The 25,923-nt window shown below is 53.8% G+C and overlaps 1 protein-coding gene across 2 annotated transcripts in view; it reads left to right on the top strand.

The window, feature by feature from the left end:
• Positions 1-25,923, top strand: part of TNIP1 (TNFAIP3 interacting protein 1) — a 43,962-nt gene that overhangs the window by 13,631 nt on the left and 4,408 nt on the right. For both annotated transcript variants that reach the window (XM_032395274.1, XM_032395273.1), the window contains exons 2-14: positions 1,297-1,468; positions 2,648-2,782; positions 4,144-4,229; positions 5,574-5,657; positions 8,259-8,450; positions 12,043-12,137; positions 13,714-13,834; positions 17,703-17,792; positions 19,624-19,689; positions 19,850-19,981; positions 22,010-22,138; positions 24,274-24,405; positions 25,694-25,819. In XM_032395274.1, the coding sequence (XP_032251165.1) occupies positions 1,333-1,468; positions 2,648-2,782; positions 4,144-4,229; positions 5,574-5,657; positions 8,259-8,450; positions 12,043-12,137; positions 13,714-13,834; positions 17,703-17,792; positions 19,624-19,689; positions 19,850-19,981; positions 22,010-22,138; positions 24,274-24,405; positions 25,694-25,819 (1,524 nt within the window). In that variant the 5' untranslated portion in view covers positions 1,297-1,332. The remainder of the gene's footprint in view (positions 1-1,296; positions 1,469-2,647; positions 2,783-4,143; positions 4,230-5,573; positions 5,658-8,258; positions 8,451-12,042; positions 12,138-13,713; positions 13,835-17,702; positions 17,793-19,623; positions 19,690-19,849; positions 19,982-22,009; positions 22,139-24,273; positions 24,406-25,693; positions 25,820-25,923) is intronic.

Raw genomic sequence — 25,923 nt, 5'->3', positions numbered from 1 at the left:
GAGCCCTTTGGAGCTCTTTCTCGTTGGCCAGCTCTTTGCAGGGCTGGAAGCTGGATCAGTTTTTCAGCCTCAGGACCTTTGCACTTAACTCTTCTCTCTGCCTAGAATATTCTTCCCTCAGATGGCTAGTTCCCTCAACCCCTTCAGGTCTTTGCTAAAATGCCTCCTTCTCTGCAAGGCCTTTCCTGACAGCTCCACTTAAAATTAAAGTCCCTGCGTCATACTTCCCTGCTTAACTTTTGTCCAGAGATGTTTTAATCACTCCTAAAACTCTGTTTATCTTCCTCTCTAATCTGTCTATCTTGGCCACTAGAAGGTGAGCTCCATGAGGGCTTTTTGTCTGTATTATTAGCTGATCATTTCCCAGCACCTGGACTGGTACCTAGTGCAGAGTAGATGCTCAGTAAATAACTGCTGGATGAATGGAAGAAGGACGTTTCTCTACTAAGTTACAGAACTAGGATTCTGAAGTCACTTTGCACGGCGGTGTCAAATGAAATAAAGCAGATGAAATTGAACAGATTGATGCAAAACCCTGGCTGCATGAGTAGATAGTGGTTGGATGGAAAATTCGTCTGTTCATTAGAACTGGAGGGGACAGACCGTACACGAAATGGGACTGAAGGACAAGGGTGACAGTGTCAATTAGTATATTAAATATTAGTCAGGGTTTTTTCTTCTTCTTTCTTTTAGAGAAGAGAATGTACCTATAAATGAAACTTGGGATTGGATTGACTTGCTTATCCCTTAGGGCCCAGGCGTGTTACTCTAAAGATCACTGATTCAGTGTAAGACTTTCATTTCCCCTCAGAGCGGGGAAGGGACTGCCCGCGGTCCCGCAGTGAATTAATGGCGAGACCATTGATTAATTCCCTAAGTGTTCACTGGGCACTCGCTTTCTAGCTATACCGAGCTGGGCACTGGGGCTGCGGCGATGCAGGGTCCCCATCCTTCTGGACCCCACCGATAGGACATGGACTCAGGTTGTTTGACTCCCAAGTCCGTTGCTCTTTCTTGTACCCCACTGGCAGCTCAAGCAGATTGCTGTTCCAAATGAACCAGCAGTGCAGTGAGGCCGCTGAAAGGAACTGCTGCCTCTCTGGGGTTGTCTCTTAATAGAGACACAGTGTCCAGCTCAAAGGAGGTGACCGTGCCGCTCCGCCATCCTGTGGCCAGAGCAGCCTCAAGCGCTGTGTTCTCTTCTGGGTGATGGGGACCGCCTTCCGGGGGCACGGATGGACTAGGATGCGCCAATGGCCTGGCCAGCCCCCTCATCTACTGCTGTTGTCCTTACAGCCAGGTGGGCGCCACGGCAGGGGTTGAGCCACCCTCATGGAAGGGAGAGGACCATACCGGATCTACGACCCTGGGGGCAGCGTACCTCTGGGAGAGGCTTCTGCGGCTTTTGAGCGCCTAGTGGAGGAGAATTCCCGACTGAAGGAAAAAATGCAAGGGATAAAGATGTTAGGTAAAACAGAGCCTGCGCTCTCCCTGCAAGCCTCCTCCCTGCAGCCTGCCATGCTAGCTGGCATCTGCCTCCACCCGAGTCGTCCCTCTGTCCCTCCTGGCCTGGCGTTGGCTCCTGCCTCGCAGCTCTGTCTTTGTGCACTTCTGTAGCATGTTGGCAGCATCCCCAGCCCTGATTCTCAGCATCCCAGCACCAGGATGGCAGGACTCAGGATACCCGAGGGACCTAGAAGGAGGCGTGGGGTGGGGGAGGGAGGAGGGGCTGGAATGGCCATTTTGTGCACGTGGAAACAGAATGGTGTCGTCTTCTGGAAGCACCAGCAATGGGAGAGCTGGCCTCACCAGGGCAACAAGGGCACAGTCCCCAAGTGTTGGAGCAGGGAGCTGAGCTTGGCTTGAAGCAAAGCGGGGATAGGTCCCTTGGTTTCTTTTTTCCTGGCTTTTGCTCGAGCTGTCCCCGTTGCCTGGAGCAGGTCCGCTTATCTCCCCATGACTGAACCAGCCCGGATGCCATCTCGTCCTCCATGTGCAGGATTCACTGATACCCTGTCCAGAGGAGTCTCTTTGCTCTCCACACCCCTAAAACTCTTCCTTTGCTTTGCTGCCACCTTCTCTGGCCTTAGGCTTTGGGGGTGAGCATAGGTCCCTGATTTTCCAACTGCTTACTCCTTGCTTGGCAGATCTCTGCTTGGAATGGCAGATTAGAGAAGGAGGAATGGAGTTTCCCATTCTCCACTTGTAGAAGGAAAACTGAGGCCCAGAGGGGTGGTGGTATTACCAAATGTCTCCTCCCTTCAGGCAGCCCCTGACTGGGGGGTGTAGGCTGTGGGTAGCCCCCAGGGGCCATGATGGCTGGTCTTGGAGAGCCCCTGGCTTTCTGTAGAGTCCCTGGCCAGGTATGGCAGGAGTGGGGCAGGAGGACAGTGCCTGGAGGCCAGGAGTTTGTCCTCGGTTCCCCTCTACTCCATTTTCCCTGATTGCGGGGCCCCTTCTTTCTCTGGCCCATCTCTACTTGGGGGCTGGAATGATGTGTGTCGCACTCAGCCCACGGGGCAATGGTGGGGGCACAGCCCAGGGCCCGCAGCATCAGGAGCCACACAGAAGCAGGCTTAGGGGTGTGGGGCCAGGAGAACGGGTGCACTGAGCTAAGTAACTCCTTTGCTCCCCGTCGTTTCCCCAGGGGAGCTTTTGGAAGAGTCCCAGATGGAAGCTTCCAGATTGCGGCAGAAGGCAGAGGAGCTGGTCAAGGACAGCGAGCTGCTCCCACCACCATCTCCCTCTTTGGCCTCCTTCGACCACCTGGCTGAGCTCACAGGTACGAGGGGGGCCCAGGTGGACCTCTGCCTTTCCCCAGACTCCTAACTCTCTATAGACGCTGAACAGTGGTCTCCCTCCTCATTTGGAAACCCACATCTCCTCCATTGATCCTGAGGCCACAGACCCTCCTCCTAGTCATGTTTTGTCTACAGCATCCCTCGGAAGGTCAGACATGGAAGGGACCTCAGAATAATTCTGTCCAAAAATGGCTGGTGACTCAGCACTCCTGAGGCCCTGGCAGACATTAGTGATGGATCACAATCCCCTGCACCCAGGACGTGGCCTCAGTATCTGTAGCAGCATATTTATTCAGCAGATCTTTAATGAGCAGCTACTATGTGCCAGGCATAGAGTTCCAGGCAGCTACTTTGGGTCGCTCAGAGTTGGCACATGGGTTGAAAGCTCTCTGGGCTGGCCCCCCTTTTTGCATTTTACCACGGGGGAAGCTGAGGCCCCTGGAAGAATCTGGATTTCCTATTAGCCTGCTGCAGTGTATTTCAGGTGTAAGGTACACATACTACCTATTAAAGGAAAGCATTGGCTATGAGGAAGGCTTGCAGTCCTGAGTGGGGTCACCGTGCATTCCTCAGCGTGTCTCCGAGTACAGGGCAAGGTCGGGGACAAGGAAAGAAAAGGTCCCCACACATGAGGCTCAGGTGCCTTCTGCTGCAGCCCTCCTCCAGTCTTTGCCCAGGCCGGTGTGCTGGCCTTCCGCTGGCTGGTGGTTACATTTGCTTAATGGACAAGTGGAGGAAAGTGATGAGACCAGAGTCCACTGTGCTGCAGTCAGTGGGCGCTTCCAGCCTCCACTGGTCCACTCAGCGGTGATTGCAGAGTCCCAGCTTGGCGCCGGGCCCACCCCCCGAGGGAGAGGTGCAGCCACCCTCCAGCGGCTCCAGGAGGTCAGAGGGAGGGCCGAGTCTGAGCCCTGGTTTTGCCGCGGCTGGCCGTGTGACTGTGCGCTGGTTGGTGACCTTTCCCTGCCTCCCATTTTCTTACTTGAAAATGGAGATACCGAGCTGACCCAAGAATTGGCTGAGATGATAAATATAAAAATACTTTGTTAATCGTAAAGTGTCCCCCTTGTCATCACCAAGGCAGGTCCAGGGTAGCGAGGAGCAGTGGCCACCTTGGGATTTTCCCAGCAACTCCAAAGAAGATGGTCTGTTTTCCCAGGCTCCGTCTCATCATTTCAGTCATTTTCCTAGGCTACCTGTCCCTGGTGGGACCACCTCCCATTTTCCAAGACTCATGTAGGGAATGCTGAGAACTCTTCTGGCCCAGGCTGTCCTCGAGGGCGTGGTATGTGGGCTTCCCCCACTTTTCCTGCTGCTTATCCATGTGTTCTCAATTTTCCAGGAAAGGATACAGGTGGCCCAGCACCGCCCGCTGACCCTGCACACCCCAGCGACAAACCAGAGCCGGTCCAAAAACCTCCATCCAGCGTAAGTTCCATTTGGAGTCATGGCTGAAAGTTGTCTGGACCTCAAGGGCCCATTGGCAGATACGAGAACTTGGAGAGAGAGGGTTGAGGTCAAAAAACTTGTGTTTTGACTTGCTAGGTGATACTGGACGAGTTGATCTCTGTTTCCCTGTGGCCTCGGTTTCCCTGTTTTCAAACGAAGGTCATAGTTAACACTTACCAGGAAGACCCCAGGATGCACAGGCGTTCCTCCCATCTGCTGAGTTGCGTAATGCCAACCCTGTGTTGACCGTGCAACAGTGCTGGGAGAATGGATAGATGTGACCTGGAACTCTCATTCTCCAAGGGGGCTCAGAAAGTGTCTTCTCCAGATTTGCCTTGAGAATTTCTTCTTGGTATCCTAGGACTGGAAGGGACCCTAGTGGCCATATTGTGTAGGGTCTTCATCCTACAGATGAGGTCCAGAGAGGGAAGAGAGTTTTGTCGTGAGGTCGCACAGACCACTGGGAAGTGGAGGTGAAAGGGAGACTTTCTCGGGCAGGGCTGAGATCCAGAGCTGGGCTCTTGGTAGCCGGGAGGCTCAGCCAAAGCTGAGTGCAGAGATCCTTCTATGCGTCTGCCCATTCCTGGGACGAGGGAAGGCTGGGATAGTCCTTGGAGACCAGGTTTAATAGCAATCCCAGAGCCAGTTCCGGGTTGAGGGGAATCAGTGGCCTATCTGTTGGTTGCACAACCAGTGCCTTCCACTTGGTATGGCTGAGAGGTGTGAATCGTCTGGAAGTCCTTGACCACCCTGCTTTTGGGTGAACCCTGGAGGTCTGTCCAAATTTGTTGGTGTACCCTTAGGACTCATTGCAGATTGGTCCACTCCTCTGGGATCCCTGGCACTGGGTTGGCAAGGCTGGCACGGGACTACCTTGTGGGGGCCAGATTAACTGCTCTCTGTGTTGCCTACTTTCGCATGAACTAACGACATGCCCTCGGTTTCCGCATCTGTCCGAAGGGGACATAGCCCTCTGACCTCTCTGTAGGTTGCTTTGAGAAATAATGGAATTTGTGAAAACATTTAAAAAGTGCAAGGTCCTTAGAATACAGCTGTAAAGTGCTAGCGGTTCAAGGTCACTAGTCCCATATCCCTGTTCTACAGATGAGGGAACTGGCCACGGAGGGGAAAGTGACCTCAGATCACACAGTGGGGTGCGGGAATCCTGCTCTGTGGTCTCACAGGAAGTGATATGGAGTTGCCCCGTGAGCTCAGCCTCCACGCGGAGGGGCTGCCCGGATGAATTGCTGCTCTGTCACGAGGCCCCGGAGGAGGGGCGAGGTGTTTTCCTCTCAGGCAGTCCCTAACTCCCTTTCTGTACAGGGCACCTCCTCTGAATTTGAAGTGGTCCCCGCTGAGGAGCAGACTTCTTCGCCAGCGAGCGGCGGCCACCCCAGAAACACCATGGTGAGTAGATGGCGGGTCCCCGGCTCATCCCACGTCTTCTCTCTGTTTCAGTCACCTGGCCCTGGTGGAGAGGCACAGGATCCACTTGGATCCCTTGGGCACTCTGGAGTCACTTGGGGATACACAAGGGGCCAGGGCAGGGGGTGCTTCTCGCTAACATATGCAAATTCCTGGCTGGTGACTTCCCCTACTGGGGCCATACAGGCACTGGACCATTGAGAAAGTCTGGGCACATTGCCAGCCCTGCTGGTCTCGGCCTTGTGCTGGGCACCTCCACACACTATGACTCAGCTTTTGGGCCTGTGGGCTCCTAGCCTGGCTGGAGTAGAAAGGGCCAGAGAAGCCCAGAACAGCTTAAGGCAGGTGATTTACCCTTTTGTGCAGGCTCTCTGTTCCTCCCAGGCACCCCTTCAGGGCATTTATGCACACACACACACACACACACACACACACACTCCTTCAGCTCTGGAGGTGTCTATCCAGCATCCTCTTTCCTTACCTTACCCTACTTGTTGCCTTTATTCCAACTGTGTCCCCCTCTGCTGTCTCTTAAAATGGCAGACTTGGTGGAGAACCATGCAAAAGGTCTAGAACATCCTTTTTTTTTTTTAATAAAGATTTTTATTTATCTATTTGAGAGAGAGAGCATGATGGGGGGAGGGTCAGAGGATGACCCGCCAAGCAGGGAGCCCAATGCGGGACTCGATCCCGGGACTCCAGGATCATGACCCGAGCTGAACCAACTGAGCCACCCAGGCGCCCCCTGGTCTAGAACATTCTTGAAAAGTCTTAAAGTGCTGTCCTCTCCTCCTTCTCCCTCCGTGTCCACTTTGAGATTTTTTGGTGGTGGTTATAAGGCAGTAAGTGGCCTGACTCTTCCCCGTGGTCTCTGTTTCCTCCTCCCACCAAGAACTAGGGGGCAGATGTTGCTCCTTAGTTCACTGGTGGCATGTTGTATCTGTTAGTTTCCCCTCCCCCCCAGTGCAAGGTCCCCATTAAGTGGTCATCCGGCTTACACTAGCATGCCCTCAGTGACAAGCGGCTCCTCACTGTATCAGGTAGGTCTGAGTATCAGAAGGGTTCTCCTGCTCTATCCCTGAAGGTTCTGAGATGCTGGTTGAGGAGGAAAGACACTCCCCCGCCCCGCCCCGGCTCAGAGAGTATTTCACTCTCTCACTTGGACCAGTAGTTAACCATCTTGTTAATAAGTTCCTTCTTAGCCCCACGATGTGCCTAGTCCGTGCCAAGCAGAGGCAAGACGGCCTCCCTGCCCCTTGGGAGCTTGCAGGCTGGTGGGAGAAATCGTAGGCATGAAGCAGTTCATGAGCCTTAAATAGAGCAGCATTCACCACCTCAGATCCTTTGTGGGAAGAAGCAGTGGGGGAATGAATGCCCAATTGAAGCAGCAGCTTTCCCTCCTGTTAGGATAAGGTGCTAACAATACTACGGAGGCATTCACTGAACACCACATTGTGGCCGTAGGGCATTTCCAGGCCGCGGAGCACAGAGACAAGGGAGCTCAGTGTGGTAGGGCACTGAACTGGATCAAGAGTCAGAAGCCTACATTCCAGTCCTGGCTCTGCTGCTGAATCACTGGGCAACTTTGGGCAAGTTCCTTCTGCCCGTACTGTGGTTTCTCAGCCTGAGCCCTGAGGCTTCCCATGGCACTGACGTCTGTGACTTCCATAAATGTTTCGGGGAGGCTGCTAGAGGAGCTGAAACGTGGGCAGGGCTGGGAAGGATGGGTAGAGGGGACACTGCGGGAATGAAGACTGAGGAGGCACGGGGCCTGGTGTGTGGAGGCTCAGGCAGGGGAGGGTGGGGACTCAGATACCCGTCAGGGGAGCGGGGCTCGATGTGGTGAGCTGTAAGGTGCCAGTGAGGATCCTTGGGCATGGTGTTGGCATAACTAGGGCACCATTGTCTTTGGTAAGAATGTTCTAGACAGAGGAGAGGTGGCTAAAGAGAGAGAGAGAGACTGATTATTGAGATTGGACTCCCACAGTTTGCTTCATTTCTTATATACTTTACTAGATTGGGACTCTCTGAACCCTCTAAAGCAATGGTTCCTGACCCGTTTTGACTCTGGGGTTCTCTGATGAGTTGGTAAATGCTTGGACCGTTCCCTAGAAGACACACCTGTAGACATAAAAGTCAGACAGTTTTGGTCTCTGCATGGCTCCCTGCTCAAGGGTCCCGGAACCGAAGAAGCAGTGCTGTTTATAGAGTGACACCCCTCTCCTGGGCTTGCAGCTTTCACATGTCATTCACCCTCATAAGAACCCTATGAGGTAGAAGGGAAGGGAGGAGTGTGTGTACATTTAGTAGAGGAGGATTTAGAGGCCTGGTGGATGAGTGGTTTACCCACAGGCACTCAGGCCCAGAGTGTGGGAGGAAGGTGGCCTGCTGCTGGTAAGCCAGCCTGTGGCCTGGGAGTCCCAGGTCCTGCCCCATGAGTCAGCCCCAGACAGGGAACCTGTGTAACTAGAGAATTTCCCCAGGCTGAGCGAGGCTTAGAGGGGAAACTGAGTCATGAGGCATGGGGAAGCCAAGGGAGAATGGCCGGTGATGAGCGGTCGGTGTACCTTCCCCCCCTGCCAGGCGTTCGACCCCCTGCCCCGCGAGGACAGCAACCTGATGCTGCATCTGCAGCGGCTGGAGACCACCCTGAGCGTGTGCGCCGAGGAGCCGGACCGCAGCCAGCTCTTCACGCACCTGGGCCGCATGGCCCTCGAGTTCAACCGGCTGGCCTCCAAAGTGCACAAGAACGAGCAGCGCACCTCCATCCTCCAGGTGAGGCCAGCTAGGAGGGGGGCCGCGGACAGCAGGTGTGCCCCCCCACTTGCCCCCGTTCTTCCTGGGAAGCCAGGGTACCACAGGCACCTCTGAGGGTGACGTTGGGGGCTGACTCCGGGCTTACCTCAGGGTGGTGAGCAAGGTCAGGAAGGTGTGGGAAGGCACGAGGAAGAGGAAGGAAATTGGAAAATGTGGGTGGGCAATGCAAATTTCATGGCTGGGGACACCACCGGGGCGTGGATGTGGGCAGGTCGGCAGCAGTCCTACCTCTAGTAGGTGGAAGAGTTGGGATTCAGACCTCAGCCCTGTCATGCTCTAAATCCCATGCTCGAAGCATCATCCTCACCTGCCTCCCAACCCTCCCTGCACCGTGGGAGTGAAGTCAGATTCCTTCCTAGGCCAGGCCAGGCCTTGGAATAGAATGGTCCTTGGTTCTAGTAGTGACTTTTTGGGGTTTTTTGCTGTATGACGATGGACAGGTCACTTATCCTTTCTGTCCCGCACTATCCCTTTCAGTAACATGGAGTTGGGAATGCCTGCCTCCTGGGATTGCTGTATTAATGAAGCACCCAGGGCAGCCTCAAACACAGCAAGTGGTCACTGGTAGGGTTTCGTGGGGATCAGTCATCTGTACTGGGCAGGGGATCTTAGCCTCAAGGGCCTTGGGTAGGGAAGGATTCCCAGATAGCGAAACTGAGGCTCTAGGAGGACCTGAGTGCCTGTCACCTTAGTGAGAAGGCATAACCTGAAGTCTCCTTCCTCCCTCTGTGCCAGTCACTGTTCGGTCACGGATCTATGGTCTCACTCGTGTCAGCAGACATTCAAGATGGTCCAGTTGATTGGGGGCAGTGGTGAGGGGGGAGTCTGCTGTGTGTGACCTCGGGAAGGGCTGGGCTGACAAGAGCAGGAGGGGCGTCCAGGCTGGAGACAGGTGTGAGGAGAGAGGTGAGGGGCAGAGGACTCCAGGGAGAACGCAGGACTCCCATCCCACCATGAGGGAAGGGCATGTTGAGGGGAGTGAGTGGGGGACACTGTGAGGGCCGGGGGGTTCCAGGCTGAGGGAGAAGTCTTTCTGCTATCACAGAGGCTTAGAGGTGTCCAAGCCGAGCTCTGGGGAGGTGAAGATGGTGCACTGCATGCAGTGAGATCACTTTGAGTGTCAACTTTTTGGCTTTGAAATGGCGATTGATACCAGGCCTCATAAAAGAGGGTCCTGCCAAACTCTAGTATTTTTTTTATATCTCGAGCTCCTGTGTGTGTTGCCTTCTTGGCTCTTACCATAGTTTGTTAATAACTTTATCTTCTTGGGTGGTTTATCTACTTTGTGCTTCATTTTTTTTCCCTTGCGCTCCCTGCTCAAATATAAGGCTCACAAGGCGGGGCAGGCACCTTCTCTGTCATATTCACCACTGTATCCCAGTGCCCAGCACTTAGCAGGTGTTTCGTGCACATTTTTGAGCGGGTGAGTGAGTGAGTGATCAAAGGACCTCACAGGTAAGCTCTCTTGGCCCCTCTGATGGAAGGTGATGATCTTAGTGACATCCTCCCTCCATCGGCTGTTTTGTTTCTGGGGCATTTGCCCAGAGACGTGGAGGAAACAGCCCTCTGGACTGGGAGGTCGACAGCACACGAGTCCTCGTCCCGGCCTTCCCTTAGTGACTGGGAGCAGGACATTCTGTTCCCGCCCAGGGCCGTGGCATCCTGGGTATTTGTCTAGCCTCTGGGTGGAGGCACATTAATCTGGTTCCTCCTCATTTATTCATTGATTTGTTTCTTGGTTCACTCAACAAACACTGTCAAAGGCACGTATGGTGCAAGGCCTCTGCTAGACACTGGAACCAGTCACAGTAGTGTTCTGTCCTCTCGGCCTCGGATCCCTCGTGTCCTACCAGCCTCCATTTCCAGGCTGTCTCCTCCATGCAGCCTTCCCGGGTCTCCCCTGTGTTAGCCAGAAAGGGCTGGGTTTTGCTGTGGAAACAGGCAACTCTGAAATCTCCCTGGCTACTGTGCAGTTTTCTCTCAGATTCCGTGTGGCTGGGGCTTGTTTCTGCTCCTCAGTTACTGAGCGGCCCATGCCGACAGACAGCCCGGCATCTCGTGCCCTTTGGCACGAGAGAGAGAGACCGGAGAGTTGTGCCTGGGCCAGCCCAGAAGTGGACCCATGTCATGGCTGCGCACTTTCACGGGCCAGGAGTAAGTCAGCTGATGGCAGAGAGCCCGGGGCTTGGAACCGGAAGGGAGCCATGGAAGGCGGTGATTGCCACGGGCTACAGGCCTTCCCGCCCCTCTCTGCGCCTGCGGCACGGCGGGGGGCGGGGGGGCACCCCGCTTTCCGTCTGCCACATGGAGTACAATCCCAGTGGTGATTCTTAGCAGCTGTGCAACCTCATGCACATCACATCACCTGCACTGGCTGCTTTTAAAACAGAGATGAGTTAAGTAGCTTTGGGGAAGCCGTGCAGTTCCCACGAGCAGCGAGCAGAAGAGCACCTGGCCGTGGACGTGACGTGTACTAGGTGCTCACTGAGTATTTGTCGGAAGAGGGAGTAACTTCGTACGGACACCTACAGCACATTCCTAGTCGGCACCCCTGCCCTCCCTGGGCCTGGCCGTCCATCTTCCATGCCCCACCCTATCGCCGTGCTCCCAGCAGGAGTCCTCAGATAGCATCAGGGGACCAGCAGGCCACAGGGCACTTGCACCCCAGGGCTCTTGCTTGTCTGTAAAGGAGGCAGAGGAGGAACGTTGTCCCCATGCGGAGACGGGGGATCTGTGTCTCCGAAATGAAGCAAGCCCGAGCTGCACCTGAGAACTTGCTGAGGTCTTGACCGAATGCCCTGTCTTGCCATCTGGCCACACCAGAAGCCTCTGACATTCTCCAGATTGACTAGCTCACAGGCCTCCTAGGACTCCGCTCCTCACTGTTGGTTCCTTCACTGGACCCCTCGGTCATGCGGTCGGGCATTCCTTCAACAGAGTTGAACGCTGGCTGCGCGAGGTCCTGAGCTGGGCTGGGGATCTGGCAGCGGACAGGAGAGCGGGGAGGGGGGCCTAGGCCTCCGGGCGCTCACAGACTGGTGGTTCTTCAGCTGTACTTGTCACAAGTCCTAAGCAGGGTGAGAACGGGGCCTGTGAGCAAGGATAATGGCAGTGACCTCACTCACCCGAGGTGTGGGAGCCGGGGAGGATTGCTCTACGACGTGATGTTTAGGCTAAGACCTGAAGCAGGAGTAGAAGTCAGCTGGGGGAGGGCTGGTGAGGAAGAGTGTTCTACGCTGTGGGAATAGCAGTGGAGGAGGAGGAAGGATGGAGCCCTCTGCCTAGCAAGACCAGAAGGTCCTGTGGCTGATTCTTGGTCAGGCATCCTCATGGCTGGCTCCTGAGGGAGAGGATGCATAGAGGAGCCTGCATGGGCCTAGCACCTGGATTCCCAGCTGTCCTGAGAGGGCCTGGGTGAGGGCCACGCAAAGGGGATAATGTGTTGGGACCTGGTGTGTCTATGGCCCCTCCCCTGTCCTCCATCCTCAGCCTGCATTTGGGATGCACCCCTTCCCTCACCTTGCCCCCTGTCTACCCCTCTGCCTTGCAGACCCTGTGTGAGCAGCTGCGGAAGGAGAATGAGGCCCTGAAGGCCAAGCTGGACAAGGGCCTGGAACAGCGGGATCAGGCTGCTGAGAGGCTGTGGTAAGTCCAGGCTCCTCAGGAGTGAGGAGTCAGACAGGCAGGAGGAGAGGGGTAGTGCCTGGCACCGATTTCTGGGCTGAGGGTTGAGGGCTCTGAGGCTTTGGATGTCAGGTCTCTTGGTCCTTCTCCTTGGGCACCTTCTCCGACCCTTCTAATACTGTTCTAGAGTGCCTTGAGAGCTTCAGAAGAAGGTCCGCACAAATTGTGCTCCTTGGGAACTTGGCCCCTTAGCCTGGTAACAGCGGCCTGCCTGCTGTTGGGCAAGGGCTCAGCGCTTTGCTGCCCTCTGCTGGTCACCATCGTGTCCTGCCGTCTTCCTGCTGACCGTCGGGGGTCCCTCATTTGCCTGCCGGCTCTTGGATTTCATTGTGCCTCAGGATCACTGAGGGGCAGGGAAGGCATTACACGTTCACACTCCCACCCCTCCCTCCTCTGCTGAGATCCTGATTCAGTGGATGAGGCAGGCCTAGGCATTTTCCCGAGGGCCTCTGTGATTCCAATGTAGGTAGACCCAGGATCACACTTGAGAAACACTGCTCTTGACTGTCAGAGTTTGAAGGGCCCCTCGAGGTTAAGCAGGTCAGACCCCGCATTGTGCAGAGGGGAGACTGAGGCCCAGAGAGCGCAATGTGTAACTACTGATCCATTGTGCCATTTTGAGTCAGCATATGTTTATTTACTTCTGCATGGCCTAACAGTTGGGAGTGTTAGAGCCATAATGACTCCATCCATGGATCTAAGACCGCAGGCTGGAGGAAAGACTCATGACTAGAAGGCAAGAGTGCAAGTCCCTGCTGTGTGACCTTTGGAAAGCCACTTTACTTTTCTGTTTTTCTACTATTACATGGAAAGTTAGCTGGCAGATACAACGTAAATATTTTCCCTATTTCAGTCATACCTGAACCCACATCAACACTTTTTATTATGTCCTATGTCACCTACCTTACTGATTTAAGAATTTGCTTTGATTTGAATCATGTTTTTACTTAAAATTATGATAAAGAAAACTTGCCCTGGAGTTAATGGAAAACAGCATTACCTGCAATGAATAGAAGACAACCCCAACAATAAATAAAATGAACATGGAGGGGTGTTACTAAGTTCTGGCCAAGTGCCGCGACCCACGGGAGGCTCTGAGCCTGAAGCCTGCCCTCTCCCTGTGAACAACACAGACCAGCATGTCCTGGAGGAGAGCTCCAGACCTGTTAGCCTCAGCTAAGACTGTTCCCCTGCTCCACACAGGAAGTTTGAAGCTGATTGGAAAGGGTGTACCTTTCTCCCTGGAGTGCGATCAGGGTCATTTAATGCAGGTTTGGATGCATCCTGGAGATCTCATGTATGCAGACCTCACACAATTGGGAAATCTTGCTGTTGATGACCAGAGACTTCTAGAGAAGCCCAGATTGCCAGCAAAGGGGCCTAGGGGTGCCTTCTTTTGTTCTCCCCAAGGGCAGGTTTCAGGGTCCTGCTTCTTCTCCAGGATGCAGCTACACTTCAGACGAGTAGTAGGTCCGAGGACCCCAGCCTCCTTAACGCAGGGCCAGCAATGTGACCTCTCTGTTTGCCTCTGACGCAGGGAGGAAAACATGGAGCTCAAGAAGTTGTTGATGAGCTGTGGCAAAGAGAATGCCTGTGGGCAGCCAGGCTCACCCAAGACAGAAGGCTCAGGCAAGAGGGGAGTGGCCGGACAGCAGCAGGTACGTGCCCAGAAGCTCCTTCCGCGGCATCCCCGGTCACCAGGGCCAGGCCTCTGCTGCTGCCTCCCACGGCGGTGAGCCCACCATCTCCTGCTGCAGCCAGCATCCCTCTTACGAGGTTCTCGATAGACCGTGTCTCCTTAGCTTAGCCTGACAGCCCACGCCCCTGGAGCTTCTACTCCTCAGCCCTCATTCCGCATCCCATCCCCTGGCATACACGCTTGGGCTGCTGGCCATGACCATGGCTCGGTGGCCCCCACAGGCCTTCTCTTCTCCAGGCTGAGTAGCTCCAGTTCCTTCGGCCACTGCTCATAGAAAGTGGTGTCGAGTCCTTCGCTCGGTCTGGGCACATTCCCTAAACGTGTTCCCGTTTGTGAAGATCTCTGTTGGGTGGGTCTCAAAAGTCAGTTTAACATCTCAGATATTCCTGGCAGAATTAGGGTGTTGGGTGGAGAAAGCCCCTCAGGGGACTCTGGTAAGCTCCTGGGATTGCGTCCTGGGGCCTCTGACCTGGAGAGAAGTAGGGGTTAGCTGACATTGCCATGGCTGGGCACCCCTTCCCACGGCTGCTCCCAGCTGTGGCTCACATCCAGTTCCCATGCACGAGCTGGCACAAGCTGGCACGAGCTGGCTCTCCTCCCTTGCCCGGTCTGTGCCTTTTCCCGTCCTGCAGAGCTGAGTCCCAGCTTTTTCCTGACACGTTTTCCCCTTTTAATGGGGTTTAATGGCTGCACAGCAGGACTCAACACCTTTAACAAACCCCATACCTATGTAATAGCAACAATTACCTTAATAACTTAATTCCTCGTTACTATGTGGCAATGTGGAACGTACCTGGGACTTGCAAATCTGTCCTCCTATTTGGATCTCTGCTCTGCACGTATGCTAGGCAGGGCCGGGACAATTACTCCATGACACAGCCATGGCAGGAGGTGTGGAGAGGTCACGTGACTTCCTGTCATCAAGATCCCTGCATCACCTGCCAGCAGGCGACCAGCAGTGCGGCAGAGACCCATGCTGTTAAATGACTGTCTGCACTCCAGCCCGTGAAGCCCCTCCCTTCCTCCATTTACCCCTCAGGGCAGAGCCTGCCTTGGCCGTCCTCTTGTGGAAGTGCCTGACGGAGCCCCCGGTCTCCCGTGGGTTCCCGGAGCCACCACGGCTGTGGGATTCAGTGGGCAGGCCTCTTCACTTTCCCGAGCGCTTCGGTGTCCGCTCATGCCGCTCGACTCCCCGGAGGTCCAGCTCATGTTAGCAGCCTGCTGGGGAGGCAGGGCCCGCGGGGGGCATGTGTTTTGGGCGGTGGCGGAGCTGGCCCCCTGGAGCCACACGCGGCTTGAATGCTGCCTCCACCTCTGGCCAGCACGGCCACCTTGGATGAGTTACGTAAACCAACCGTGTGGCTTCAGTTTCTTCTTCTGTACAATGGAAGCAGTAACACTGGCCTCAAAGGATGGTGGGAGGGCTCAGTGACGTGATACCCGTGAAGTAGGTTTAGCGCTGGGCGCGTGGTAACCCATGAACGTTAGCTGTTGCTTTTAATGGCCGCTTTGGTGCTAGCAGCCGGGTGGGCTGACTCTTCTCTTCTTTGTGGAGGTTAAGGGTGTACCCCCAGGAGCCCCCATCCCTTCTTCCTCCTTGCCCTGTAAGGAGGCAGCGGGCTTCTAGGGGCAGGCCCATCTCTTGCCTTCCGTAAAGGCGAGGGTCCCTGGAGGGCTCCCCAGCCAGCTCCCCTTCCTCCCTGGTTCTGTGGTGTGCTGACAGACCTTAGCCTGCAGGGGGCACTGGAGCCTCACGAGTTCTGCCCTCATGGCCCGCCCCACCCTCCACTCCCACGCCAGCACTGGGGGAGTGCAGAGGGGACAGGAAGGCAGGGGATAGAGAGAATGTGGGCAGTGACCCCAGGACAGATGCTGACAAGCCCATAGGATATCAGAGTTTGGGGCCTTTGGAGCCCATCTTGTTTGACCTCCTGGTACCAAGGCCCAGAAGGTGTGTGGGTCTTGGGCTCATGCTGGACTCGGAGCGAGAACCAGCACTCCACTGCTGGCCTCCTGAGCTTGTTCTGCCCTTTCGCCTCAGCATTTCCTAGTTCAAAAAAATTTTTTTCTAAACTTTATTTTGAAATAACTTTAGATTTACAGAAGAGTTGCAAAAGTAGTCCAGAGAATTCCCATACCCCCTTGACAAGTTACATAACTGCGGTTCAATGATCGAAACTAGAAAATAAACAATACTATTAACTAAACTATAGACTTTGTTCAGATTTCACCAGTTTCTCACTCGCGTCCTCCTCCTGCACTTTCCGTGTGGGCGCTGCCAGTCCGGCACTCCACATTTCCTTAGCTTCCTCCAGTCTGTGACCGTCCCGAGCCACGCCTTGTCTTTCACGAGCTTGACACTTGGGAGTTCTACGGGCCAGTGATTTTGTAGCGCGTCCCTCAATGTGGGCTTAACTGTGATTAGATGAAGGGTGTGCACTTGGACGAGAACACCACAGGAGTGACGCTGTGCACTTCCCGGTGCATCCTGGCAAGGGCACGTGACGTCAGTGTGTCTTATCATTGTCCACCTGATTGCATGGCTGAGGGGGTGTGTGTCAGTTTCTCCATACTAAAGGAACAGTTTTACCCTTGTAGTTAATAAATACTTATTTTTGAGGAGAAACTTTAAGTCTGTGCAAATATCCTGTTTCTCCTTATACTTCTCACTAATTTTAGTATCCATGGTGGATCTCACCCGTAGAGATCATCATTACCGTCGTAGATTTTGAATTTCCCTCGCTCCTTCTATATTCAGTAATTGGAATTCTTCTGTAGGGGAGAGTCATCCCTTCTCCCCCACTTATTTATTTATTCAGCTATTCCTTTCCACCAGTTATGGACTCAAGGATATTTATTTTATTCTTTGGGTTATAATCCAATACAACCATGATTTATATTTTTGTTCAGATTGTTCCAGCTTTGGCCATGGGACGCTCTTTCACGTTGTCTCCTGTACCCACAAGACATGCCTTTCTTCCTCATATTACTATTGAGCACTTCCTTTTTTTTAATAAGATTGATTGATTTATTTTAGAGAGGTGGCGGAGGGGCAGAGGGAAAGAATCTCAAGCCAGCTTCGCCCCCAGTGCAGAGCCCGACATGGGGCTCGATCTCACAGCCCCGAGATTGTGCCCTGAGCCAAAGCCAAGAGTTGGTGCCTAACCGACTGAGCCACCCAGGTGTCCAGGCACTTTATTTTCTGGTACAAGATACTCCAAACTCTTGCTTACGTTTTCCCTGCCCCTGGAATCAACCACTTCTCTAAGGAACCCTATGTCTTGTCGTTGGAGAACAGCACTTAGAAACCAAGATCTGGGCACTAGGTGTGCCCACTGCCACTGGAGTGTCACCGTGTTAGGCTCTCGCAAAGGACAGAGCTAGGAAACACACATACATGTACTGATCACACGTACACGTCTTTATTCCATATCTTTCTAAAAAGCTTTATAAGTAAACATTTTAGAAAATGTTAAAAAAAAATCTGTAACTCTTGCCTTCTAGGTCAGAGGATTTCTGGTTGATGCTGGGTGGGGGACGGTGGCAGGACCTTAGAGATGGAGTCTGAGCAGGGGAAGAGGTGGCCATGGGAAGGGGAGTGAGCGCAGGGCAGGAGGGCAGGGGAGGAGGAGTGATGATCTGGGTGGACTTTCCAGAGCAGGCTTAGTCACGGCTGGGATGTGTAGTGGTGTCCTGGCCGGTGGGCAGATTAGAGAAGTGGGAGACCAAGGGCTGAGTCCCTGGGTGTAGGCCTTCAAGGAGCACCGAGTGGGCGACAGAACTGTTCTTTGAGGCTTTGCTGAGGGCCGTTCTCTGGTGCTCCCCAGGCTTGTGTGGCAGCAGGGAAGACCCCAGAGGTGGGGGCCTTGGGTGCGGCTGAGAAGAAGGTGAAGATGCTGGAACAACAACGCACTGAGGTAGGTGGCTGGAGGGGGTGGTGGTGGTGGTCAGGGAGGACCCTCCTTCCCTCCTGGGCCTGGCAGGACAAAGGCCCTCCTGGCCCCCTGTCTCATCCCAGGTCACCGTGGTTAGTTGCCATGGTGACCACGGAACCATCTGTCCGTGGGAGAGACCTGCTGCCTTGTCCTGGGCTCTTGTTTCTTAATCAGTTCCCCTGCCTACAAGGGTCACTCGGAAGAGGTGGCGTTTGGGGCCTGGCCTAAAATTGTTGGCAGGGGGATAGTTTAGGAAGGCTCCCGTGGTACACCCTGGATGGTGGAAGGAGGCTGTGATGAGGTAGGCAGGTGGCAGCATCAGGGATGGGGAGCCTGGGGCTCCTCTGTCACCGGGGAAGCTGGGTCCGGGGGGGGGGGGGCACTGTCACAGAAGGAGAGGATCCGACCCCTTCTAGTAGCACTGCTTCTCACCAGCTGGAAGTCTCCAGAATTGAGGCCGTGCCCATGTGCCTCCTCCATCTCCCATCCCAGGCCAGTATTTCCAGACTGGAGGTGGAAGCCCGATCCTGTCTGTTGTGTTAGCCACTCCTCCCCTCACAGCTCAGCTTCTCCTCCGGATTCCTGGGCCTTGCTGCCCTCCCTGGGCCTCCAGCACATGTGCAGGTCAGGCCTCCATCAGTCTTCGCTTACGTGTGCATATCAGTTCTAGTTTTCTTTTTGTATTGCTGTGAGGTCTTTGTTATGATGACAAAAGTAACATAATGCTCATTAGAAAAATACTGAGAACCTCACCACCTAGGGATGCCCACAAGTTGGCAACAGTCCTAAGTTTTATTATGTACTTACTAATGTATAATCGGTTTTTTTTAAGATTTTATTTATTTGACAGAGAGAGACACAGCGAGAGAGGGAACACAAGCAGGGGGGAGTGGGAGAGGGAGAAGCAGGCTTCCCGCTGAGCAGGGAGCCCGATGTGGGGCTCGATCCCAGGACCCTGGGATCATGACCTGAGCCGAAGGCAGACGCTTAACGACTGAGCCACCCAGGCGCCCTATAATCTGTTTTTTAAAATAAGCAGAAAAATTTATATCCTTGATACTGCATGATTGCAGATTACTGTTTTTCTTTTCTCCTCCCAGATTAGCTGTATCTTTAAGGGTAGTTATTTATGTATCAAGCATACACTATATTTCTTCACTTCTGAGTACTCTTTTATCATATGTTAACATGTCTGAAATGGGGATAGCTTTTCCCATTGTTTTATGTAGTTAATGGTATAGGATTGTTTTTCTTCCCTGAGGAAGTGTTCTGTCACGTATGGCAAATAATTGGGGTCATCTTAGAAATGCAGCCGTGTATCGGGGGCCTGATTTTCTTAATAACTGCACAGCACCTCATTTTGAGTCTGTAGTATGATTTTCTTAACCCACCTCCTACGTGGCGGTAGTCCTCTAGATTTTGCAGGCACACACACGTTGCTGAGACGGCCAGCCTGGTACGCGTGTACTTACACACACTTGTGCAAGTGCTTCTTCAGGTTTCATTTTCAGAGACAAAGGAAGCTTTCGTATGCAATCCCAGGTCGCACGTGTGTTGTGTAACCGTACACCAAAATTACGTGCTGTCCCTTTGGTGTTAGCCTTGCTTCTCTGGCGAGGATAAAATAGAGCACTTGATGAAGCTTCCTCCTTGGGGATCACCGAGCCTTCAAGGAGGGAGGGTTTGAGGCAAAGCGTCCGTGGCCACCGTTCTCCCACACACGCCACGCGCACCGTGGGCAGCTGGTCTGTGTGGACTTGTCCCTCTTTGTCTCTTCGCGGCTTATCTCCTGCTAACCCGTCTCTCCCCACAGCTGCTCGAAGTGAACAAGCAGTGGGACCAGCATTTCCGGTCTATGAAGCAGCAGTACGAGCAGAAGGTAGTGTGGGGTGATGGGGACTCAAGGCTGAGCCCCAGGTTCCCGGCTGTGCTCTCGGGGCCTCCCCAGTCTCTGGCCTGCTGCTTCCTTCTCAGGAGCTTGGAACCTTGGAGGTTCACCCCTTCCCTCACGCACTCCCGCTCTCTGCCTTTGAACCCAGATCACTGAGCTTCGCCAGAAGCTGGCTGACCTACAGAAGCAGGTGACTGACCTGGAGGCTGAGCGGGAGCAGAAGCAGCGTGACTTTGACCGGAAGCTCCTCCTGGCCAAGTCCAAGATCGAAATGGAGGAGGCAAGTTGACTGCTGGTCCCTGCTGGCTCCGCTCGGGAGGCCTGGGGGCTCCAGCTCCGGCTCAAGCGCGAAGGGCTGTGTGGCCACAGGCGAAAGCACTTTCCTTCCCTGTGCCTCAGTTTCCCATCTGAACATTGAGAGATTGGATCAGCTCTCGCTTTCCATATTTTCGTGTTTGCATGCGGAAGAGCTGTTTGTTCACTTAAAATGGTGCGGACCAGGGAAGCACAGAGTATAAAGGACACACGCAGGCTGCCCGGGTGCTTGATGGGAGTGGGCTGCTGCTGAGTGTTTAGAGTAGTGGTGGCTGTTTGGGGGGGAAGGGGGGCTCAAATATTAGACAGAGCTCCCTTTCTTCACTCGTCCAGCCGCTGTTCAACAGAGCGTGCACTTGGCGCCGTGCTGGGCGCAGAGACTCAGCGGGGAGCAGATCAGCGGGTGGGAAACAAGTCATTGCAGAAACAAATACGAACAGGTGTGTTCAAGTATCACAGGAGAAGTTCCAGGGAGCAGGGGGAGGGCGTAAAGGGGAACTATGTCAGTCTGAGGGGGGCCAGGAGCAGGTGCCCTGAAGAAATCGCATCTGATCCGTCAGTGTGTGACCGATAGCAGCCAAGGCCTCCAGGATCCTGGGCCAGCTTAACGAGGAAAGGCCACGGGGCCCCCAGACTCTTGAAAGATTGTATTTATGTCATAGTGTCTTCCCCTTCGTGGGAACTGGGCACAGGCTGCTTTGGCCTAGCTTAAGAATGGCCATTTTCAACACGGATTGCATTTCAGAGTTCCCTCTGTCAGCATGTGATGCCCAGGGGCTTTATCCGAGGGGTCAGCCTGCCTCAGTGACCACCCCTTGCCTTGAACGTGTGTGTTAGTTAGGGAGGACCCTGCCTGTCTTTTCTCCGAGTGCAGTGACATCTGCGACTGTCCACCGGACCCCTGGCTCTTTTGTCCCTTCCCCCAGCTTGCATCCATGGGTGAGATAAGTCCCCAGGATGGGACCGTCCTCCCTGTTAGCTGGGGGGGAGGTGGCCCTGTGTTAAGGACACATGGTGATAAGAGGCCATGCTAATCCTGGAGCCTCTCAAGTGGGAGTCCAGAACACCTCCCACAAGGTCTTCCCAAGGCTGCTCTCCCCAATCTCTGGCTGACCTCCCCTATTTGAAACACTTCCTTTGACTTGCAAGGGGAGAGGGAGCACCAGAATTAGGAGACCTGGCTTCTAGCCCCAGCTCACTGTGTGGCCTTAGGTAAGTCACGTCTCCTCTCTGGACATTCATTTGCCATCACATCAGGGATTAGGATTTGATGCTCTCTTAAAGGCCAGTCCAGCTGTGGCCCTCTGCAGTGAAGGATCCCTGCCTGTTCCATAGTGGGTGTAGGAGCGGGGCTTCCACCTGGAAGCCCTCCCTGGTTTCTTAGCTGTGGCGCTCTTTCTTTTCACCTCGCAGTACTTTGTTCCTCTGTGGAGGAACACTCTCTACCTTTTATGCTGCATTTGTTTAAGTGTCTTCTCTCCTAGGCTTAGAGGCTGTAAGAGCTAAAAGGTCCTATCAGTGTTCTCAGTGGTTGATCACTTCTGTGCATCACAGAAGACCCCGTGCAAATCCCGTGGAAACTATGGCTCTTCTCCTTAGAAAATTGCACAGGCAAAATTTTGCATCCCGTTTTGGGGCCCACAGACCTCCTGACACCTATCCGTGACTCCTGTTAAGAGACCCCGACCCATGGCAGATAGGGGAACATAGACCAGAGAGTACTGTGACAGTGGCCAAGGTCTCAGCTCGTTGGCAGAGTTGCTGGTATCAGAACCCAGAGTCTTTCAATGAACCGAGCTGCGTTTTCCTTGAGGACAGGACGGTATGGGCATTACGGCTCTGATGCCCTGCATGGTGTCTTCACGTGAGCACTGGGGACTGCTGAGGGAGAGGCAGAGAGGAGGCCTGGCTGATGGGGGGCTGGGGCAGGCGGTGCGGTGCGTTCAGGCCTCCTGGAGGGGCTCCCTGCTGACCAGCCCTGTGTTCCCTGCAGACTGACAAGGAGCAGCTGACAGCAGAGGCCAAGGAGCTGCGCCAGAAGCTCAAGTACCTGCAGGATCAGCTGAGCCCGCTCACCCGGCAGCGGGAATACCAGGAAAAGGAGATCCAGAGGCTCAACAAGGTGGGCGCCTTGCATCTCCTTTGATGGCCTGTTTGATGATCTGTCTTCCCCTCCGGGGGGTGGGGGGAGGTGCTCCTCTTCACCAGCCTGTGTGCCCCCAGCACCCGGCACAGTGCCTGGCACCAAGCGCATGCTCAGGAAACACCTGCTGAAGGGAGTGGATGAGCAGAGGCCCGAGGGTTCCTGCCCTTGAGAATCGGGACCCAGGGAGATGGGGCATCCGGGTGGAGGCTGGATTTTAAAGCAGAGGCCTGCTGTTTTGAGCCAAGGTGAGTGAGTAGGGGTGAGGCTGGCTCTGGGGGCTGGTTCTAGTCCCAGCTTACCCACTCCAGCCTCTCCGGGCCTCAGTTTTGCCATCTGAACCCTGGTTGGACACCTTCCAGCCCTGCCTACCTTCCAGCCCAGGGGTTAAAGATGCGAACTAACAAGAGGAAGCTTTGAAAGGAAACGTTCTCTGCAAGCCTGGAGGAGTTGTCTGTGGTTCATCTTTGCCTCCTTTCCTGTCTGTCTGCCTTCCCCCCGCCTCCTGACCTTGCCCACAGTAGGCTCTGTCATGAGTTTGGCATATTCACTGGGCCCCAGCCCTGCTAGGGGAACCCTTTCTATTTGGTTTTGGGGTTTGATAAGCATTGATTTTGCCGAGTCTGGGGAACCTTGGGACCTGTTCTCAGGAAAAGAATGACCTGTCCCGAGCTGGGGGACTTGGGGGCCTAAATCTGGGCACGGTATTGCACATGGTGCCAGATCCTAGAGGTCACTCAGGTTGGATCACTGCCCTCCGGGTTTCCCTGGCATTGCGGGGGACAGAGACACATCTGTGGGTGACTGCTTTGCTTGTTACCTCAGGCAAGTCTCTCCCCATCCCTGGACCTCAGTCTTCTCATCTAAAAAATAGGCACATGGAGCAGGAGGATAAAGTAGAGCCATGACTTCCCCTTGCAGCATCCAGGGCTTACTCTCGGCTCAGCAGTTTCCGTGGGTTTCTGGGAGAGTCAAAGAGACTAAGCGGGGCCCAAGTCCAAGTTGGGGGAGGTTTTCTTTGTCCCCCCACTGTCTAGGGAGGCGCTGTGGGCACTGCTAATGTGTGGCAAGCAGAAGCCCCGCTGCGCCGGGGGCTAAAGTCCAGGTGGCGGTGAGCGTGGTGGGTGCTGAGCAGCGTTCCAGAGTTCTCGAATACCGCATTCACTGAGCTGAAGGGAAAACCCGTTAATAGAGACCTTTTAAGTTCTGAGCACACTGCTTCCATAAAGGAAAGGATTTTGTGAGCATGGTAGAAGAAGGGTGCTTTTCTTTTCTGTTTTCAAAATGTTGGTTGGTGATGTTTCAGCCCATTTTCAGGCTTAGATAGGCAAAATACTAAGTAAGTCAAAATTAAATTCCAGTGTAATCTAATTAGAGAAGAGCTGGGGACAGAAAGGTTGGCTTGGTAACCATAGGTTTGGAAAGCTCAAGAATCAGAGGGCAAGGCAGTGGTTGAGGACATGGAAGCTTCCCCGAAGGGCTTAATATTCTCTCTAGGTCTGGGTGCTAGGAATTGAGCTGCACCTGCTCGGGGAAGGGGAGATTCTCCCTTCTATGTGAGGACCCCCCAGTTAGTCTGCTTATAAGCTGTGTGACTTTGGACATGTCATGGATTTCTTTTTTTTTTTCTTTTTTTTTTTTTTTTTTTTTTTGTTTAAAGATTTTATTTATTTATTTGACAGAGAGAGACACAGCGAGAGCAGGAACACAAGCAGGGGGAGTGGGAGAGGGAGAAGCAGGCTTCCCGCCGAGCAGGGAGCCCGATGTGGGACTCGATCCCAGGACCCTGGGATCATGACCTGAGCCGAAGGCAGACGCTTAACGACTGAGCCACCCAGGCGCCCCCATGTCATGGATTTCTGAACCTCAGTTTTCACATCTGTCAAATGGGGTTGACGGTCATAGTCTTTCTTCATAGGACCGTGGAGAGGATCCAATGAAATGATGTGTGTATAGTGTAAATAAATACGGTAGCACTTATTAAATAGTCCTGGTGGTGGCAGTTATTATTGTCACTCATGTCAGGAAGGCAGTCACTGAAGATGACCTCTCCAATGGGGCCAGACTTCCAGGGCTTCTGCTAATGGGCCTGTCTCCCTTCTTCCCAATCCCAGGCCCTGGAGGAAGCATTGAGCATCCAGGCCTCCCCCTCCTCTCCACCAGCAGCATTTGGCGGCCCAGAAGGAGCTGGTGGCCTCCTAAGGAAACAGGAGCTGGTCACACAGAACGAATTGCTGAAACAGCAGGTGAGCCCGAGAGGTAGGAGGTGCTGAGTGGGGAGCTGGAGCATTCCTGAGGACCCACAATGGGCTTGGCATCATGTGGAAGCTCTAATTAGTAGTCCACATTCTGGCTGCTGGCCTGGACCCCTGTCTGGTTATAGGTTTATTCTTTCTAGCCCTGTGTCCCTAACTGGGTCATTCCTCTGCCACCTTTTTGAGTTAACCATCTCTATACCCCAGTTGTGCTATTATTTACCTAATATTTAAAAAAAAATTTTAGGGGCACCTGGGTGGCTCAGGAGGTTGAGCATCTGCCTTTGGCTCAGGTCATGGTCCCGGGGTCCTGGGATCGAGCCCTGTGTCGGGTTCTTGCTCAGCGGGGAGCCTACTTCTCCCTCTTCCTCTACCATTTCCCCTGCTTGTGCTCTTTCTCTCTTTGTCAAATAAATAAATAAAAATCTTTTAAAAAATAAAAAAATAAATTTTAAATTAGTTACTTTCAATAAATGTATTTAAAAAGGAACTTTATATCACTACTATAAATGGAAAAGACTATTTATAATTTGCCACAAATGGAAAGTAACTGTAAGCAATAAATACAATAAAAGAAAAACAGTATTATTAAACTCTAACTGGATACTCTTGCCTGATGAAGACTCTGAACTTGAGTCCTCTTTGAGGGAAGGGAAGGGAAATTAATAAGTATTGGAAAGATGTTAAAGACATGAGAGCATAAATGGAGACTTTCTCCTTGAGGGGCACAGAAGGACTGAAAGGAAACTGGAAAGGCTAGGGCTCGCCCATGTGTTTCTATTTGATGTCATGCTCTGGAGCCTCGTAAACCATCTCTAACCCGGCCAGTGTCTCACTGGTCTGCAGCGGGATATGAAAGTGCAGGCTCAGAAGCAGGGAGCCGCGAGGCACCTTCGAAGCCTTGGGAGAGTTCTGTAGGTCCTCTGGGAGCCAGGAGACAAGCTCCAGTCTTGCACCCACACTCTGGGCCTGTGGCTTCGCCTCTCGTGGGGGCCTTAGCAGAATGAAAGGATTGGACTGGTTGGGGGCTTGTGACCCCCTTTTTTTTTAAGCCACAGATACCTTGTTTAAATAAAGCCCTATGTTGAAGCCCAGAATATAAAATAGAGGGACCCAGATCTACCCTGTTTGCAGGTGGGGGGTGGGGAGCCAGAGGTACACCCGTTCCCCTCTTCACAATGTCTGTGAGGATGGGGTGAAACCAGCAGGAGGCCAGAGCGGCCTGAGCCCCTCCTCCCTCACCTTCCCCACCCCTCCCCTTCTCTCTGTTCCCCTCCAGGTGAAGATCTTTGAGGAGGACTTCCAGAGGGAGCGCAGTGATCGAGAACGCATGAATGAGGAGAAGGAAGAGCTGAAGAAGCAGGTGGAGAAACTGCAGGCCCAGGTCACCCTGTCCAATGCCCAGGTGAGAGCAGCTGGGCCAAGGAAGGGGCAACCAGCCTGTCCTCACAGGGTAGGGGTGTGGATCAGAGGGTCCCTGGTGAGACTGGAAGTCAGGACACGCACTGG

The sequence above is a fragment of the Phoca vitulina genome, unplaced genomic scaffold, assembly GCF_004348235.1.
Source record: "Phoca vitulina isolate PV1807 unplaced genomic scaffold, GSC_HSeal_1.0 scaffold83, whole genome shotgun sequence".
In the NCBI taxonomy this organism is placed as follows: domain Eukaryota; kingdom Metazoa; phylum Chordata; class Mammalia; order Carnivora; family Phocidae; genus Phoca; species Phoca vitulina.
Note: the sequence above shows the minus strand (reverse complement) of the source record. Positions and strands in the feature narration are given on the sequence as shown.